The sequence below is a fragment of the Hemitrygon akajei genome, chromosome 7 (genome assembly GCF_048418815.1).
Source record: "Hemitrygon akajei chromosome 7, sHemAka1.3, whole genome shotgun sequence".
Taxonomy (NCBI): Eukaryota; Metazoa; Chordata; class Chondrichthyes; order Myliobatiformes; family Dasyatidae; genus Hemitrygon; species Hemitrygon akajei.
In genome coordinates, this window is record NC_133130.1 from 145351006 (window position 1) to 145368408 (window position 17403).

General features: G+C 45.1%; 1 protein-coding gene across 1 annotated transcript in view; it reads right to left on the reverse strand.

The window, feature by feature from the left end:
- LOC140730084 (uncharacterized) overlaps positions 1-9932 on the reverse strand; it is a 28321-nt gene extending 18389 nt beyond the window's left edge. Inside the window, exons 1-2 of the mRNA XM_073050221.1 lie at positions 9664-9932; positions 7910-7959 (exon numbers count right to left, since the gene is read on the reverse strand). Coding sequence (XP_072906322.1) covers positions 7910-7959; positions 9664-9887 — 274 coding nt within the window. The 5' untranslated portion in view covers positions 9888-9932. The remainder of the gene's footprint in view (positions 1-7909; positions 7960-9663) is intronic.
- Between the last annotated feature and the right edge of the window lie 7471 nt (positions 9933-17403).

The following is a 17403-nucleotide window of genomic DNA, read 5'->3' on the forward strand; positions in this document are numbered from 1 at the left end:
AAGAAACATTCCTGAACACACCTAACAAACTCTACCCCATCTAAACCCTTTGCTCTAGAGAGATGCCAATCAATATGTGGGAAATTAAAATTTCCACATATTAAAATTTCCCACTACAACAACCCTGTTATTAGTACTCCTTTCCAGAATCTGTCTCGCTATCTGCTCCTCGATGTCCCTGTTATTATTACAAGTAGTTGGTCTATAAAAAACTCCCAGCAGTTATTGACCCCTTCCTGTTCCTAACTTCCACCCACAGAGACTCCGTAGACAACCCCTCCATGACTTCCTCCTTTTCTGCAGCCATGACACTATCTCTGATCAACAGTGCCATGCCCCCACCTCTTTTGCCTCCCTCCCTGTCCTTTCTGAAACATCTAAAGCCTGGCACTCGAAGTAGCCATTCCTGCCCCTGAGCCATCCAAGTCTCTGTAATGGCCACAACATCATAGCTCCATGTGCTGATCCATGCTCTAAGCTCATCTGCTTTATTCATGATACTCCTTGCATTAAAATAGACACATCTCAAACCATCGGACTGAGCGCGTCCCTTCTCTATCACCTGCCTATCCTCCCTTTCGCATTGTCTCCAAGCTTTCTCTATTTGTGAGCCAACCTCCCTTTCCTCTGTCACTTCAGTTCAGTCCCCACCTCCCAGCAATTCTAGTTTAAACTCTCCCCAATAGCCTTAGCAAATCTTCCCACCAGGATGTTGGTCCCCTTCAGATTCAAGTGCAACCCGTCCTTTTTGTACAGGTCACACCTTCTCCAGAGGAGGTCCCAATGATCCAGAAATCTGAATCCTTGCCCCCTGCTCCAATCCCTCAGCCACGCATTTAACCTCCACTTTATTCTATTCCTAAACTCACTGTCACATGGCACAGGCAGTAATCCTAAGATTACTACCTTTGAGATCCTGCTTCTCAACATCTTTCCTAACTCCCTGTAGTCTTTTTTTTTCAGGACCTCCTCCCTTTTCCTGCTTATGTCATTGGTACCAATATGTACCACGACCTCTGGCTGTTCTCCCTCCCTCTTCAAGATATCGTGGACGCGATCAGAAACATCCCGGACCCTGGCACCTGGGAGGCAAACAACCATCTGCGTTTCTTTCCTGCATCCACAGAATCGCCTGTCTGACCCCCTAACTATAGAGTCCCCTATCACCGCTGCCATCCTCTTCCTTTCCCCACCCTTCTGAGCCACAGGGCCAGACTCTGTGCCAGAGGCACAGCCACTGTTGCTTCCCCCATATCCAGCATCATTTTCCAGTGGTCCAATATCAATTCTTGCCTCTCTTTTACTCTTTATGTATCTAAAAATACTTCTAGTATCCTCTTTTATATTATTGGTTGGCTAACATTCATATGTTATCTTTTCACTCCTTATGGCTTTTTAGTTGCCTTCTGTTGTTGTTTAAAAGCTTCCCAATCCTCTAACTTCCCACTCAATTTTGCTATATTATGGTATCTCTTTTGCTTGTATGCCGTCTTTGACTTCCCTTGTCAGCCACGATTGCCTCAACCTCCCTTTAGAATACTTCTTTATCTTAGTGATGCATCTATCCTGTGCCTTCTGAACTGCCTCAGTAACTCCAGCTATTGCTGTTCTGCGGTATTCTCTGAGAGTGTCCCTTTTCAATCAACTTTGGCCAGCTCCTCTCTCATGCCTCGATAATTCCCTTTGCTCCACTGTAATACTGATACATCTGACTTTATCTTCTCCCTCTCAAACACTGTCTCCTAAATACTCCTTTACCTTAAGCTCCCCAATCAATGATTACACAGCACCAAATCCAGAGTTGCCTTTCCCCTAGCGGGCTTAACCATGAGCTGCTCTAAAAAGCCATCGCATAGGCATTCTACAAATTCCCTCTCTTGGGATCCAGCACCAACCTAATTTTCCAGTGCACCAGTATATGTCACCAGGTTCGGACATGGCCCAAGTGGCGGAGTGAGAGACACTGAAGCAGGTCGATAGTTCACAGGTTTTGATGCGAACAATGTTAAAGGAAAAAAGAAAGCAATAAACGCTAGGCCAAACAGGGCCATTGACCCAGAACGGAAAGCGAAGCCTACACCGCGGCTGGAAAGAACAACTAAAAATAAAATGAACGCCATTAGTCTCCAGAGTCAGTTGACTCGACAGTCCAATTTCTCAGGCAAGGCGGAATGCAGATAACAGTAGCTGCGTCCAGGTCTCTACAAACACTGCGATGGAATGAATGGGGTTAAATACTATCACAATGAAATGATAATTAGCTGACACGTGCATATTCACAAGAGCAATTGCCGAATCTGCTGCACTGCCGACTCCGTGGTTGTGACAGTAAATTGAAAGCCTCCATCTCTGTCATAACATTGCCCTTTTTACATGCTTTTTCTATTTCCCGTTCTGCTTTGTGTCTCACATCCTGGCTTCTGTTCAGAGCCCTGGATACAACTCCCATCAGGGTCTTTTCACCCTTGCATTTTCTGAACTCTACCCACCAGGATGCTACCTCTTCTGATCCTCTGTCTCCTCTTCCTAAGGATTCGATTTCATTTTTTACCAGCAGAGCTGCTCCACTCTCTCTGCCTACCTGATTGTCCTTTTGATACAAAGTGTAAAGTTGGATGTTAAGCGCCCATCTGTTATCTTCTTTCAGCCATGACTCAGTGATGCCTGCAACGCCATACCTGCCAATAACTGTGCTACAGATCATCTATCTTATTCCATACACTGCATGCGTTCCAATATAACACCTTCAGTCCTGTATTCATCACCCTTTCCGATTTTGCTCTCATATTTCACTTCAACTTATCCGGCTGACTGCAGTTATGCCTTATCATCTGCCTGTCGTTCCTCACAGTCTCACTACACACCACATCTCCAGCTGCCCTAGCCTTAGCTGTATCACTCTGGTTCCATCCCCTACCAAATTAATTTAAACCCTCCCCAAGAGCTCTGACAGACCTGCCTGCAAGGATATTGGTCCCCCTTGGGTTCAGGTGTAAACTGTCCTTTTTTTACAGGTCATACCTTCCCCAGAAGAGATCCCAATGATCCAGAAATCTGAAACCCTGCCCCCTGCATCACTTTATCTGCCACATATTCATCTGTGCTATCATCCTATTCTTCATGTGGTACTGGGAGTAATCCACAGATTACTACCTTCAAAGTCCTGCTCTTCAGCCTGGTCCCTAACTCCCTATACTCACTACACAGGACCTCTTCCCCCTTGCTGAGGGGAATGGCTACACAGGAACCCTGCACTAACTGCTTACACCCCTTGCTCCTGGTGGTCACCCATCCACTATCTGAAGCCTGCACTGTGGGTGTGACCACCTCAGTAAGAGTCTCATCTGTGAGGTTTTTCTGCCTTTCGGATGGTCCGAAATGCATCCAACTCCACCTCCAGTTCCTCAATCTCGTCAGTCAGGAGCTGAGGTTGAGTGCATTGCTGCAGATGCAGTCATCAGGAAGACCATGAGGTACCCTGCATCCCACATCTCACTGGAGGAACATGCCATCCTGTCTGCACTTGATATGCCTCTAACTTCTCAAGCTCAAGTTATGCATAGGTTAAAGGGTCTCCATTTGTTTAAAGGGAACAAGGGGAATGAGGTCCTGGTGCATTTACAGAGAGCAAGGTGAACCAGCGGAATAATCAGATAGTAGACCATAGTCTACTCTTACCATGACTCCAAGCCTAAAATCAGTGAACAAAGCACTCAGAATAATTTGTGATGGACAATAAAGGCATCTAGTTAAATTATGGTAAATAATGACACATCACAAATTCATGAGTATTTCACTTTTCTGTTGGGCATGTAAAGATTGTCCATGGTGGTGTAGACAGCTACCAAGGTCCACAACTATGCATTAACAGAGGACATGACCAGATGTCACTGATTCTCCCATGGTTTTACACCACAGAGCCACTTCCTGACTCTCCTCACTGATACATCAAGCTAATTCAGATTTTAAGCCAGCATAAATAAGGACTATTTAGCCCTCTGGTCTTCATCTGGCCCTCTCACCATAACCTTCTGTTTATTTCACTTTGACTGGCCTCTGAGCTTCTGAGTACATGCATTCATCTAGTTCAACCACTCATGATAGCAAGTTCTCCTTTATAACCATCCCCTGAATCACAACATCCCTCCTCCATTTTATAGTAGATTTAATGGTGCTTGCCTTATGTTTATGACCCATGTTCTGGATTCTCTGCAATTACTTCATCAAACTGTTTCATAATCTTCCAGCCATCTATCAGAATACTCACTTGCATGACCACCCCAGCCCTCCGCCTTCTAGAAAATACAGCCACAATTATCAGGCCTGCTCCCACTGACACCACCCAGTCTGCGCATGTAGGCATCTCCCAGTTTCCACTCAATTAATAGGATTCACCTGCTGCTTGTCCCAGACCCATCATCTGCAGCCTATTCAATCCCAGTTCTCATCCAGAGTCCTCGTTCACTCATCGAACCAGCCAACCTCGATTAATTGCTCCTAGCTTTCAGTCTTCCCGCCTGAAGTTTACCTTGTTGCCTGTTGTGTTTAGTTTCAGTTCTCTCTTGTGTTTGGCCCCTTGTGGCTTGTTGTTTTGCAGTCTATTACTAAAGTTATCATTTACTGCTAATTCATCTCCGCTGCTCTACTTTTGGCTCCAGTGTCCTCTACACTTCCTGACAGAATGAGTGAGCCAGCGACTGACCCAGCAGAGTACGTTCGCCTAAAGGAAGTTGTCCACTGATATGAGTACATGATCGAGAAGCTGCAGGAACCCATTGACCATCGGTCTACCACTCTTCTCCATCTCTCCGCCTCAGTGCAGTAACCCCGTGCCAGTCAACCTCCTCCCTCTGGACCCTGGATTCCCATGCCTGAATGATTCGATGGATCTCCGACCCAACGCTGAAGCTTCCTGTCCCACGTCGAGCTGCAGCCACCTCTGTATCCTGCAGACCGGACCAAGATCACCTTCCTCACCTCTCTCCAGACTGGGCAACCTCTGACAAAATCCAGAAATTTGCTGCAAATGGTGACTTTATTAACCCACCGCTAAATGGTTTCATAAAGCCACCACCTGCAACAAGTATCAGGATTTCACTGCTGAAGCCTACCGGGTTTTCTGACCGCCTGCAGAGTGGAAGGGAGGCAGCGGATCAGTGCTGGATTACAACGTGGGATTCGGGACCTTGTGGTGGCGTGCAGCTGGAATGTGGGATCACCGCTGGCCCACTACCATCACAGCCTTCCAGAGCGCTTGAACGATAGGTTTCAACAGGTACATTTAATGTCAGAGAAATGTGTACAATATACATCCTGAAATGCTTTTTCTTCGCAAACATCCACAAAAACAGAGGAGTGCCCCGAAGAATGAATGACGGTTAAACATTAGGACATCAAAGCTCCCCCCTCCCGCGCATAAGCAGCAGCAACGACCCCACCCCTCACCCCCACCGCCAGCAGAAAAGCATCAGCTCCCCCCACCGAGCACTCAAGCGTGCAGCAAAGCATCAATAAAGACACAGACCTGGAGTGCCCCAAAGACTACTCGTTCACCCGGTAATTCGACATACCACAGGTTCACTCCCTCTCTCTCCCTAATAAGGGAAAAAGAGGTGTCCCCATTTCACAGCGAGAGCGGAAACGTAACAAACAACTGGCCGATTTACAATGTTAAAAGTCTGTTGCATCGCTTTTTCCGAGCTCTGCGTCCCGACAGTCGGCCCTATGAAGCCTCGGTCTCTGCACACACAGCCCACGGAAGCTAACCCACTACTCCCGATGTTCCGTGTTCTACTCAGGAGCTGCCTACCAACCTCAAAAGTCATATCACTCTGATTCCCTGTAGTGACAAGCATCTTATTGAATGACCCTCCGGATCATCAGTCAGAGCCCGAGTCCATTACCAGAACCATTTGAGGGTGCAGGCCCCTCATCACCAATGTGTCCAGAACCCACTTAATCCAGAGCTCCCTTAACACCTCGCCATCAGTGGAGAAACAGCTTGTGTGCATAGTGCGGAGCAGCCAATCGCCTACGCATCAAACGCCCACTGCACCTGGGAAATGGCACCTCCAGGTAGAGACGAGGGGCTTTCCATCTGACAAGCCCTCCCTGGCCCCTCATTCCAGCACCATAACCCGTCTCACTCTCTCTGTCTCGTCAACACTCCATCACCCTACATGCACAGGAGGCTCTGGTGGATTACAGTGCAGCAGACAACTTTCTGGAGCTTGGACTCCCTACTGAACCTATCTCTCACCTCTTCAGCATCACTCCTATTGATGGACTTCCCTTGACGTCTGGGATAATGAGCGCCAGAGAGTACCGCAAATCCATCCAAGTCCTCCTGATCGACTCACCCAACACCCCTCTCGTCCTTGGTTACCCCTGGCTCTCCGCCCATGAACCTCACTTCGCCTGGTCACCTGATTCACTGCTGGGCCACCTGTCTGCAACCTCATTTGTCCTCACCCCATAAATCCGTGGAGATGGAGAAAACCCTCGGCCTCACCAAACTCCCAGAGGAATACCATGACTAAGCCATTGCCTTCAGTAAAAGGGATGCGAGCAGCCTACCTCCTCACAGACCACAAGACTGCACAACTGACCTCCTCCCAAACGCCACCAATCCCCAAGCTATCAATTCTCCCTCTCTTCTCCTCAGATCCAAGCTATTAATGGCTATATTGCCAAAGCACTACAGCACAGCTTCACTTGACCATCCCAGTCCCCAGCTGAAGCAGATTCTTCTTTGTCAAAAACAAAGGTAGGGATCTTCATCCCTGCATTGACTACCACAGACACGTTAAAACCACTATTAAGAACCGTTACTTTCTCCCTTTGATAGATAGCACATTTGAAACCATCTGCAGGGTCCAGATCTTCACCAAAATGGATCTACAAAGTGCATACAGCCTGATTCACATCCACTAGGGATAACTGGAAGACAGCATTCATAACACCAACTGGCCACTATGAATACTTGGTGAGGTCTTTCAGAATTTCCAAGAGTCCAGCCATTTTCCAAGCCTCCTTCAATGAGATCCTCTGAGATCTGCTACACAGGTGTGTGTTCATCTACCTCAACGACATTCTCGTCTTCTCCAAGTGCCCCCAAGACCACGTCTGTTATGTCATTTCAGTCCGTCAGCGTCTCCTCGAAAGTCAACTGCGCAGCAAGTTAGAAAAATGCCAGTTCCACACCCTGGTCATTTCTTTCATGAGTTATGTCCTTTCATCCCAGGCCATAACCATGGACCTGGAGAAAGTGCGCGTTGTCATTGAATGGCTCCAACCACGCTCCCTCAAACAGCTACAACACTTCCTTCCACTACTTCATCAGAAGCTACAGGCACTTTGCTGCTCCTCTCAAGTCACCTGCCTGACCTGCTGCTGTGGACCAGCTTTCAAGGAGCTCAAGAGACTCCACCACCGCTCCCCTTCTCTGCCATCCGAGCCCCTCTGGACCCTTTGTGGTAGAGATGGATGCATCTGACGTGGGTTCCGGGGTGTCCTCTCCCAGCAAGGACTGGACGGGAAGACACATCCTTATTGCCTTCTTCTCACGCAAGTTCAACCCTGTATCATTAGACGGGGAGCTACTCACTATTAAATGGGCTTGGAGGAATGGAAACATTAGCTGATGGGAAACATTGAGCCCTCCCTGATCTGGACTGACCACCAGAACCGAATATCCATACAGCAGACCTGCCAGCAAAACCCATATCGGGCCCGCTGAGCCCTCTTCTTCAAACAATTCTCAGAATTGAAAAAAAATCCTTTGATTCATCATCTTTCCTGGACAAGAAAACAATCAGATTCTCATATATACTTGTAACTACAATTAGACGTAACAGATGTAAAGGAGCTGAACTCCGTCCATCTCCCAGTCTGTTTCAGGTATACTCACCAACAGGGTTTGACGCGAACACCGGACGGAGATTTTCCTTTATTTGGCTCCTAAGGCAAAAGAAAGGAGTCAATTCAAAGCTTTAGAATTGGACATTTGATTTGTTCATTTACATTTAAAAAATAGTTTTATTTGGTTTCCAATATGATTCTGCAAAAGCTGAGTGGGAAGCAGGAAGTCCCAATTGTGCATTAATGACCACACCTACAATGGTGAACTGCTGTAGGAAACTGAAGAGGTCTGATGGGATATTCCATGGAGTACCCTGAGGAGGAACTTGGTAGCACTCTGCAGAATGTCAAGCCTTTCCATCTGACGAAGCAAGTTTGATGTTTGGTTGCTGTAGTAATGTAGGAAATTAGTTGATAAATTTGAGCACAAGTAGGACAAAGGTGGTAATTGGAGATAACTCCCCACAATCTCCTCAAAACCTTCATTGCTTCCCTAAACATCAGTGGCATAACAGGCAGTAACTAACTATCTCATCAAAAGAGTACAAGGCACCTTTAACTTTCACCATGTTAGGACAAATACTTTACAGTTCCATCTGAAAGACTCTGCTTCCAGAAGTATAGAAGTTCCTCAGTATTGTACCTGCCAGATCTTAAAGCAAGGGTTCAGAGAGCATATGGTTTGAAAATACTGAGATCTGTTGTCATTTTACTGTGGGAATTTCATCATAAGAAAATTATGTGAGCCATAAAGCACTCATGTATAAATACTATAGAACATGCGCATACGTGGCTCCTCCATAGAGAGAGCTAGGTGCACCAAGTTCCTGGGAGTTCACATCATGGATTACCTCAGCTGGTCCCTTAATATCACCTCCCTGAACAAGAATGCACAGCAGCGTCTCCACTTCCTAAGGAGATTGAGGTAAGTGAGGCCCCCCCACCCCCCCCATCTTAACTGCATTTTATAGCAGCACCATTGAGAGCATCCTTACAAGTTGCAACTCCATCTGAAAGCAGCTGAGAATCAGAATGGAAGTCCCTACAAAGGACTGTGAGAACAGCTGAGAGGATCATAGGGGTCTCCCTACCTTCCATTGGGGACATTTATCAGGAGTGCTGCACACGCAGGGCCCTTAGTATTATCAAGGACCCCACGTATCCATCCAGCATCCCCTTCGACTTTCTATAGTTAGGCAGGAGACTCAATAACGGTCAGGATGGGAAACAGCTTCTTTCCTCAGGCCGTTAGGCTTCTGAACTCCCTGCCGCATCACATTCAAAATGCCACTGGTTAATCTGTTCTGTACCTTACAATATTTAATTTATGTACTTCAGTTTGTTTATTTATGTGTAATCCATCTGTAGATTTCATCCTTAAGTTATTATGTGTTATGTGTGTTATGGACAGTGCTTTACACCCTAGTTCTGAGAAACATCTCATTTGATGGTATACGTGTATATAGTTAAATGACAATAAACTTCACTTGACTTGATATGCAGAAAAGTCATTAACGTTGGCTGCCTATTTTAACACGATGCACATCGCAGACAAAATCAATCCCATTAACACAAACCAATGGTCTCACACACTGAGTGTCTTTTGACACTTGTACTAATTAACACACAAAGAGGTGCAGTAACTCTGTGGGTCAGGCAGCATCATTGCCAGATGAAGGGTTTCAGGTCAAAACCCTTCATCTGGCAATTTTTTCAAAGTTTGCTGCGTTGCTTCAGATTTCAGCAGCTGGGGTCTCTTGTGCTAAACAACCCACTTTGAGGATCACTAATTCAGCTTTGTACCTTGAAGAAGAAGCCACCAGCTCTGGGCATTGGGTAGTAGCAGGCTGGTTCTGAAGCACAGGGTTGTCACGCTTAATACAATTGGATGGCAATTGGCAGAGTAATCCTTCAGGGAAATGTGGAGCCTGGGTCTGCGCCTGATGTGGTATTTTAGGGAGTTTTTCCACTTGGTCATAACTCGTAATAGTTGGCCCAAGAGATCCTTCTCCTTTCTTGGACTTCATTATCAAGAAGGAAACCTTTCGATGCCCTCCCTTCAGGGAAGATGGAACTGCATCGCCTTTAGCACAGTCATCATCATCAAGTGCTTGTGCCTCTTTATCTAAGGCCTCATTCAAATAAGCATCATCGCTAGCAGTGTGAGGATCATGGTCTCTGGGTGCTTCATGGACAAAATCCTCAAATGAAGATTCGTTTCTGGGAAGACTGACTGCACCCTTCATCGCCGAGTTGGCTGTCACTAGAGAAACAAACATGCAATGAGAAAATTTAGTATTCACAGCATTTGTAATAGCTTCGACCTTTCTTTGTAAGGAGTGTTGCGTTGTTAAAGATATCTTACACATGGAGTGTTAACCTTGAACTCCGTCAGAGGAACACAGAAACAGCATTGGTCAATTTTAAAGACCAGGAGAGTTTTCCCAGCCCACATTAATCCCTCAACCATTATCGTGGAAAGAAATTAAGATTGTCTCGAATTCTTTCCTCTAACATTATCAGCATAATTTGGCTATAATCAAATGAATCAGCCATTCAGCCAACCATTGAGCACATCTACATGAAATGCTGTGGTAGGAAAGCAGCATCCATCTTCAGAGATTGCCTCCACCCAGGCCAGCCAGGCTCTCTTCTCACTGCTGCCATCAGGGCAGAAGGTACAAGAGGCCTCAGGTCTCACACCACCAGGTTCAAGAACAGTTACTACCCTCAACCATCATGCTCTTGAACAAAAGGGGATAACTACACTCATTTGCCCATCAGAAGTTCCCACAACCAATGATCTCACTTTAAGGACTCTTTATCTTGTCATTTCATGCCCTTGATATTTATTGCCATTTATTTATATTTGCAATTACACAGTTTATTGCACACTGGTTAATCTCTCATTGATCCTGTTATAGTTATGATTCTATAGATTTGCTGAGTATGCCCGCAGGAAATGAATCTTGGCGTTGTTCCTCCAGCATTTTATGTGTGTTGCTTAGATTTCCTGCATCTGCAGATTTTCTTCTGGCTGGGGTTGTATATTGTGACATATAGGTACTTTAACAATAAAATTTAATTTGAACTTTGAACTTTGAATCAGCATAAAAATATTGAATCTCAAAGTTGTGACTTTCACTTAAAACCATTGTAATCATGATTTCCATGATCTTTTATCGTTCAAGATACAATAGAAGAAAAGGAAGCCCTTAACTCCGAGTGGAGTCATCGGGACGCCGTCGTAACGGCGGTTTTTTTTAGCAGGCTTTCTTGTTTTTACGAGGCCGAGTTGCTAGCTCGATGCTCAAACCAGCACGGACGGAAAGCGTGCGAGGGAGCCGGCTGGATTTGAACTGTTTGGTTCTTTTATTGAGAAAGGAGCAGAGAGCTTTAATGCCTTCTTGATGGGGGATAGAAGTGCATAGGGACTGGACATCCATGGTGAATATGAGGTGGCCAGGGGCAGAGAGCTGAAAGTTAGTGAGATCAAGAGCATGAGATGTGTTGTAGATGTAGGTGGGAATGGACTGAACCAAGGAGGATAGAGTGGAGTCGAGGTATGAGGACACGAGTTCAATGAGGCACAGAATTTTTGTTGTATATTTGACATTTAGGTAATATTGTAAATATATTGTTTAATTAATCATTCTTTGTTGCTTATATAATTTATTATAGTTATATGTAAAAATATGTGAATTGCATATGTCATGAGACTACCAAGTGTTAGGTACATGCTTCTCTTAAAGTAAACATGAAGTTAGACTCATATTTTGGACTCCAGTGTCTTCTTTTGAATTAGTTTAACGTTTTGAAGTTACAAAACATAACAGTGGAGGCGATGTAGTTTTAAAACAAACTCAAGATGGTTGCTGGCCTGTTGAAGTGCTGCGAGGAATGGTTGAGTTAGAAAAAAACAGTATGGTACATGTTCTTCAGAAGGGAAGATGCAATCATGTTTTTTTTCAAAAAGACAGAAAATAGAAGAATTCACAGGTTCATAAAGTGAATACTGTGTGATAATAATCATAAAAAAGAGCAAAAATGGCTGGCTACAGTCAGAAGTTCGAGACCTTCGATTGCTCAGTGGGTAACTAGCTCATGTATACAGAGTTAATTCAACAGTATTTTGAAGCAAATGAAATAGCCAATGAAAAACAAGTACCAATTCGGCTGAGTGCATTGCTTTTAAAGGCATACAGTTTGCTTTGAAGTTTAACTGCTTCAACCAAACCAGCAGAAATGAGTTTAGCTGCTATTGTGAAAGTAATGCAGAAACATTTAGAACCAAAGCCATTGTTGATTACAGTACGCTTTAGGGTTCATAAGCAAATCAAAAGGAAGGAGAATCCATTTCAGCATATACGGCTGAATTGAAGAGACTGAGCATTGTCAGTTCGGTTATGGGTTTAATGATGCACTGAGGGGTTGTTTAGCTTGTGGAATCTGAGAAGAAAGCATTCAAAAGTGGCTCCTAACTGAAGCACAACTTACATTTAAAAGGTCCATTGAAAATGTTTAATCAATGGAAACAGCAGGCAGAGATGCAATTGAGTTGGAGTGACAGTGAGCATAAACCAAATTACAATGTCTAAACAGAAATCGGCCTTACTGAACAAATTGTGTCACCATTGTGACAGGGGCTCCCATACACCACACCAAATGGAGATTTAAAAGTGAAACTTGCGGAAAATGCAGTAAAGTAGCACACGTACAAAGCGCGTTGGGCAGACAGAAATAAACAGACTGCACAGGGAAGAGAACAAGATAAAAAGTCGATTTGTGCTTTCAGAAAGAGCACTAAACTGCATGCTGTCGATGAAAAATCAGATAATGATGAGAGAGACACAGGACCTGAGATCTACAATGTGAAAACTAACAATAGACAAGCAATTTGGCTTACTCCAGAATTGAACAGCAAATTAACTAAAATGGAATTTGGGCACTGGTTTGGCTGTTTCAGTCATTCCCCAAAATGAGTTTGAACAGCATTTCAAAGACACTAAACTGAACCCTACAGATATCCAGCTGAAAACTTATGCTGGGAAAAAGATCATTCCTGTGGATATGACATTCATATCAGTGAAATACAACAACCAACAAGCAACATTGAGCTCGCCTGTGGTAAAAACAAGAGAACCAGCATTTTGGGGCATGATTAGCTGAGATTAATTAGAGATTCAACCACCATTGGTATGTCACATCCCCTACAATAGAGTCATTTGAAAATGAATTTACAAAGGTACTGAAAGATGCTTTGTATCTCCATGCTGTACAACATGAACCATTGTCCATGCTGCTCAAGGCCCTTCCATGACCAAATGTGACAAAAGCAGTGGTCCAAATACAACAGTTTTTGTCGGCACCGTAAAACAGTGGTCCCCAACCACCGGGCCGCAAAGCATGTGCTACCGGGCTGCGAGGAAACAATATGATTTGACGATATGAAACGAAATGAGTCAGCTGCACCTTTCCTCATTCCCTGTCACGCCCACTGTTGAACTTGAACACACGCAAGGTCATCAGTCGCCTAAGCGCAGTGACACCCTCGTGCCAGGGGTCACTGGTTGGCCTCGGGTAACCAGCCGCCTCATGCGGACGGCAAGAAGTGCCGTTGCTACTGGCCTGGAGTGTGGACAGATGGGCACCGCCTCGGAACCTGTTTAGCACACCAAATGTTCATGGGGAACCCAGTGCTAAAATATTCACAGACAACCTAATTCGGGCTCAGGGTTTCGTAAGTAGCAGAGCAGCTACCTCGCTGCGATCTACTGAAAGTCATCACTCGAGCCAAACTTTTGTCGGCCAATAGATCCTACCTACCTACTGGGGGGGGGGGGGGGGGCACGTGCCCTGTCACACTCCTGATTGCTCGGTCAGTCGCTTTCTCCGAACCGCGACCGCCACGGCCCCGGCACGGGGACCTCCGGCCCTGACCTTGTCCTCTCACCCCACCCACGACCAGCCGCACCTGGCCAAGGTGTCTGGCGGCGGGTGGTCGGGAGGCTGGAGTTCGGGCCCGGAGGCTGTCTAATGAGGCAATGAAGCCCTCAAAACTGCTTCAGTACCTTGAGTCCAAGCACCCTGCACTTAAAGACAAACCCATTGAGTTTTTTGAGTGGAAAAAACGTGAGCAAGCGGGACAGAAGCAAGTGCTGATAGCCACGAAAACTAAATTGCGGAATAGACTGAACATAAGGAACCCCCTTCAAGTATCGCTGTATTCCGCTCGTGATTAACTCCCCACCCCCACCCCTGTCAGCCAGTCCGCAAGAATATTGTCAATATTAAACTGGTCCGCGAAGAGGTTGGTGACCCCTGCCATAAGACATAGAAGCAGAATTAGGCCATTTGGCCCATTGAGTCTGCTCCACCATTTTGTCATGGCTGATCCATTTTTCCTCTCAGCCCCAATCTGCTGTCTTCTCCCCATATCCCTTCATACCCTGACTAATTACAAACCTATCAGCCTCTGCCTTAAATATACCCAATGACTTGGCCACAACAGCCGCCTGTGGCAATGAATTCCACAGTTTCACCTCTATCTGGCTAAAGAAGTTCCTCCTCATCTCCATTCTAAAAGGATGCCCCTCTATTCTGAGGCTGTGTCCTCTGGTCTTAGACTCTCCCACCATAGGAAACATGCTCTCCACATCCACTCTATCAATGCCTTTCGCCGTTCAATAGGTTTCAATGAGGTCACCCCTCATTCTTCTGAATTCCAGTGAATACAGGCCCAGAGCCATCAAACTCTCTTCACATGACAAGCCAATTGTTTCTGTGAACCTCCTTTGAACCTTTTCCAGCTGCAGCACATTCTTTCTAAGATAAGGGGCCCAAAACTGCTCACAAGCCTCAACATTACATCCCTGCTTTTATGTTCTAGTCCTCCTGAAATATATGCTAATATTGCATTTGCTTTTCTCACCACAGACCCAACCTATAAATTAATCTTTGGGAAATCTTGCACAAGGGCTCCCGAGTCCACTTGCACATCAGTTTTTTGTATTTTTTCTTCATTTAGAAAATAGTCGAACCTTTCATTTCTTCTATCAAAGTGCATGACCAACACTGTATTCCATCTGCTACTTCTTTGCCCATCCTCCTAAGCCATCTAAGTCCTTCTGTAGCCTCTCTACTTCCTCAAAACTACCTGCCCCTCCACCTATCTTCATATTGTCTGCAAACTTTGCAACAAAGCCATCAATTCCATCATCCAAATCATTAACAAATAACATAAAAAGAATCAGTCCCAATACAGACCCCTGTGGAACACCACTAGTCACCAGCAGCCAACCAGAAAAGGCTCCCTTTATTCCAACACTGTGCTTCCTGACAGTCAGCCACTGCTTTATCCATGTTACAATCTTTCCTGTAAAACCATTGGCTCATAGCTTGTTACGCAGCCTCATGTGCGGCACCATGTCAAAGGCCTTCTGAAAATCCAAATACACAACATCAACTGATTCTCCTTCGTCTATCTGCCTGCTATTTCTTCAAAGAATTCCAAAAGAATTGTCAGGTAAGATTCTCCTTCAACTATGCCGACTATAGCCTGGTTTCTCATGTGCCTCCTAGTACCCTGAAACCACATCCTTTACAATTGACTCTAACACCTTCCCAACCACTGAGGTCAGACTAACTGGCTGATCATTTCCTTTCTTCTGCCTCTCTCGCTTCTTGATGAGTGGAGTGACATTTGCGATTTTCAATATTCCAGAACCGTTCCATAGACTAGTGACTCTGAAAGATCTTTACTAATGCCTCCACCATCTCTGCAGCCACCTCTTTCAGAACCCTGGTCCAGGTGACTTATCTACTGTACCTTCAGAGTTTCCTGAGGACTTTCTCCATTGTAATGGTAATTTCAAAGACTTCATGACCTCTGACACCTGGAACTTCCACCATACTGCTAGTGTCTCCAACAGTGAAGACTGCTGCAAAATACTTATTCAGTCAACCCGCCATTTCCTTGCCCCTTATTGCTACCTCTCTAGCATCATTTTCTAGCAGTCTGATATCTACTTTCATATTGCATCTTTACCTTAATGAATTTTTAGTTGCCTTCTGTTAGGATTTGAAAGCTTCCCAATCCCCTAACTTTCCATTCATTTTTGCTCAATTATCTGCCCTCTCTTAGGCTTTCATGTTGGCTTTGACTTCTCTGTTAGCCTCTTTGGGATACAGTATATATATCCTGTGCCTTCCAAATTGGTTTCAGAAAGTCCAGCCATTGCTGCTCTGCCATCAACCCTAGCAGTGTTCTCTTCCAATCAATTCTGGCCAACTCCTTCCTCATGGCTCTGTAATTCCCTCTACTCCAATGTAATACAGATACATCTGAATTTTGCTTCTCCTTCTCAAATTTCAGGGTGAATTTGATCATATTATCATGTTCTCCTTAAGGTTCTTTCACCTTAAGCTCTCTAATCAATCTGGTTAATTGCACAACACCCAATCCAGAATAGCTGACTCTCCTAGTAGGCTCAATCACAAGCTGCTCCAAAAAGCCATTTCACAGGCATTCTAGAAAGTCCCCCCTTGAAATCCTGCCCCAACCTGATTTTCCCAATCTATCTGCATATTGAAACTCCCCCATGACTATTGTAACATTGCCCTTTTGGCATGCATTTTCTATCTCCCCTTGTATTTGTAGACCACGTTCTTACTACTGTTTGGGTGTCTGTATCTAACTCCCATCAGAGTCTTTTTACCCTTGTAGTTCCTTAGCTCTATCCACAATGATTCAACACCTACCCATCCTATGTCACCTCTTTCCAATGATTTAATTTCATTTTTTACCAACAGAACAACGCCACCCCCTCTGCCTTCCTGCCTGTCCTTTCAATACAATATGTATCCTTGGACACTAAGCTCTCAGCTATTAACTTATTTCAGCCGTGATTCAGTGATATCTACATCATACATGTCAATCTGTAACTGTGCTACAAGTTTATCTACATTACTCTGTGTACTGTGCTCATTCAAGTATAACACCTTCTGTTCTGTATTCACGCTTTTCGATTTTGTCCACCTTTTATGTTGTATCTCATCCTGTTGAATGCAATCTTGCCCTATCAACAGCCTGTCCTTGTTAGGAGTCTCACTACACATTGCTTCTGTTTGTAAACCAGCTACCTCGTCTTCAGCACGATCACTCCAGTTCCCATCCCTCCTGCCAAATTAGTTTAAACCCACCTGAACAATTCTAGCCAACTTGTCTGTAAGGATATTGGTCCCCCTTGGGTTCAGGTGTAACCCATCCCTTTTGTACAGATCATACCTTCCCCAGAAGAGGCCCCAATGATCCATAAATCTGAACTCCTGCCCTTTCACCAGTTCCTCAGCCATGCGTTCACCTGCCAAATCATCCCATTCTTACCCTCACTGGCGTGTGGCACAGGCAGCAATCCAGAGATTACTACCCTGGAAGTCCTGTTTCTCAGCTTTCTACCTAGGTCCCTAAAATCTCTCTTCAGGACCTCCTCACCTTGTATATCTATCTCATTAGTGCCAATATGTACCAGGACTTCTGGCTGC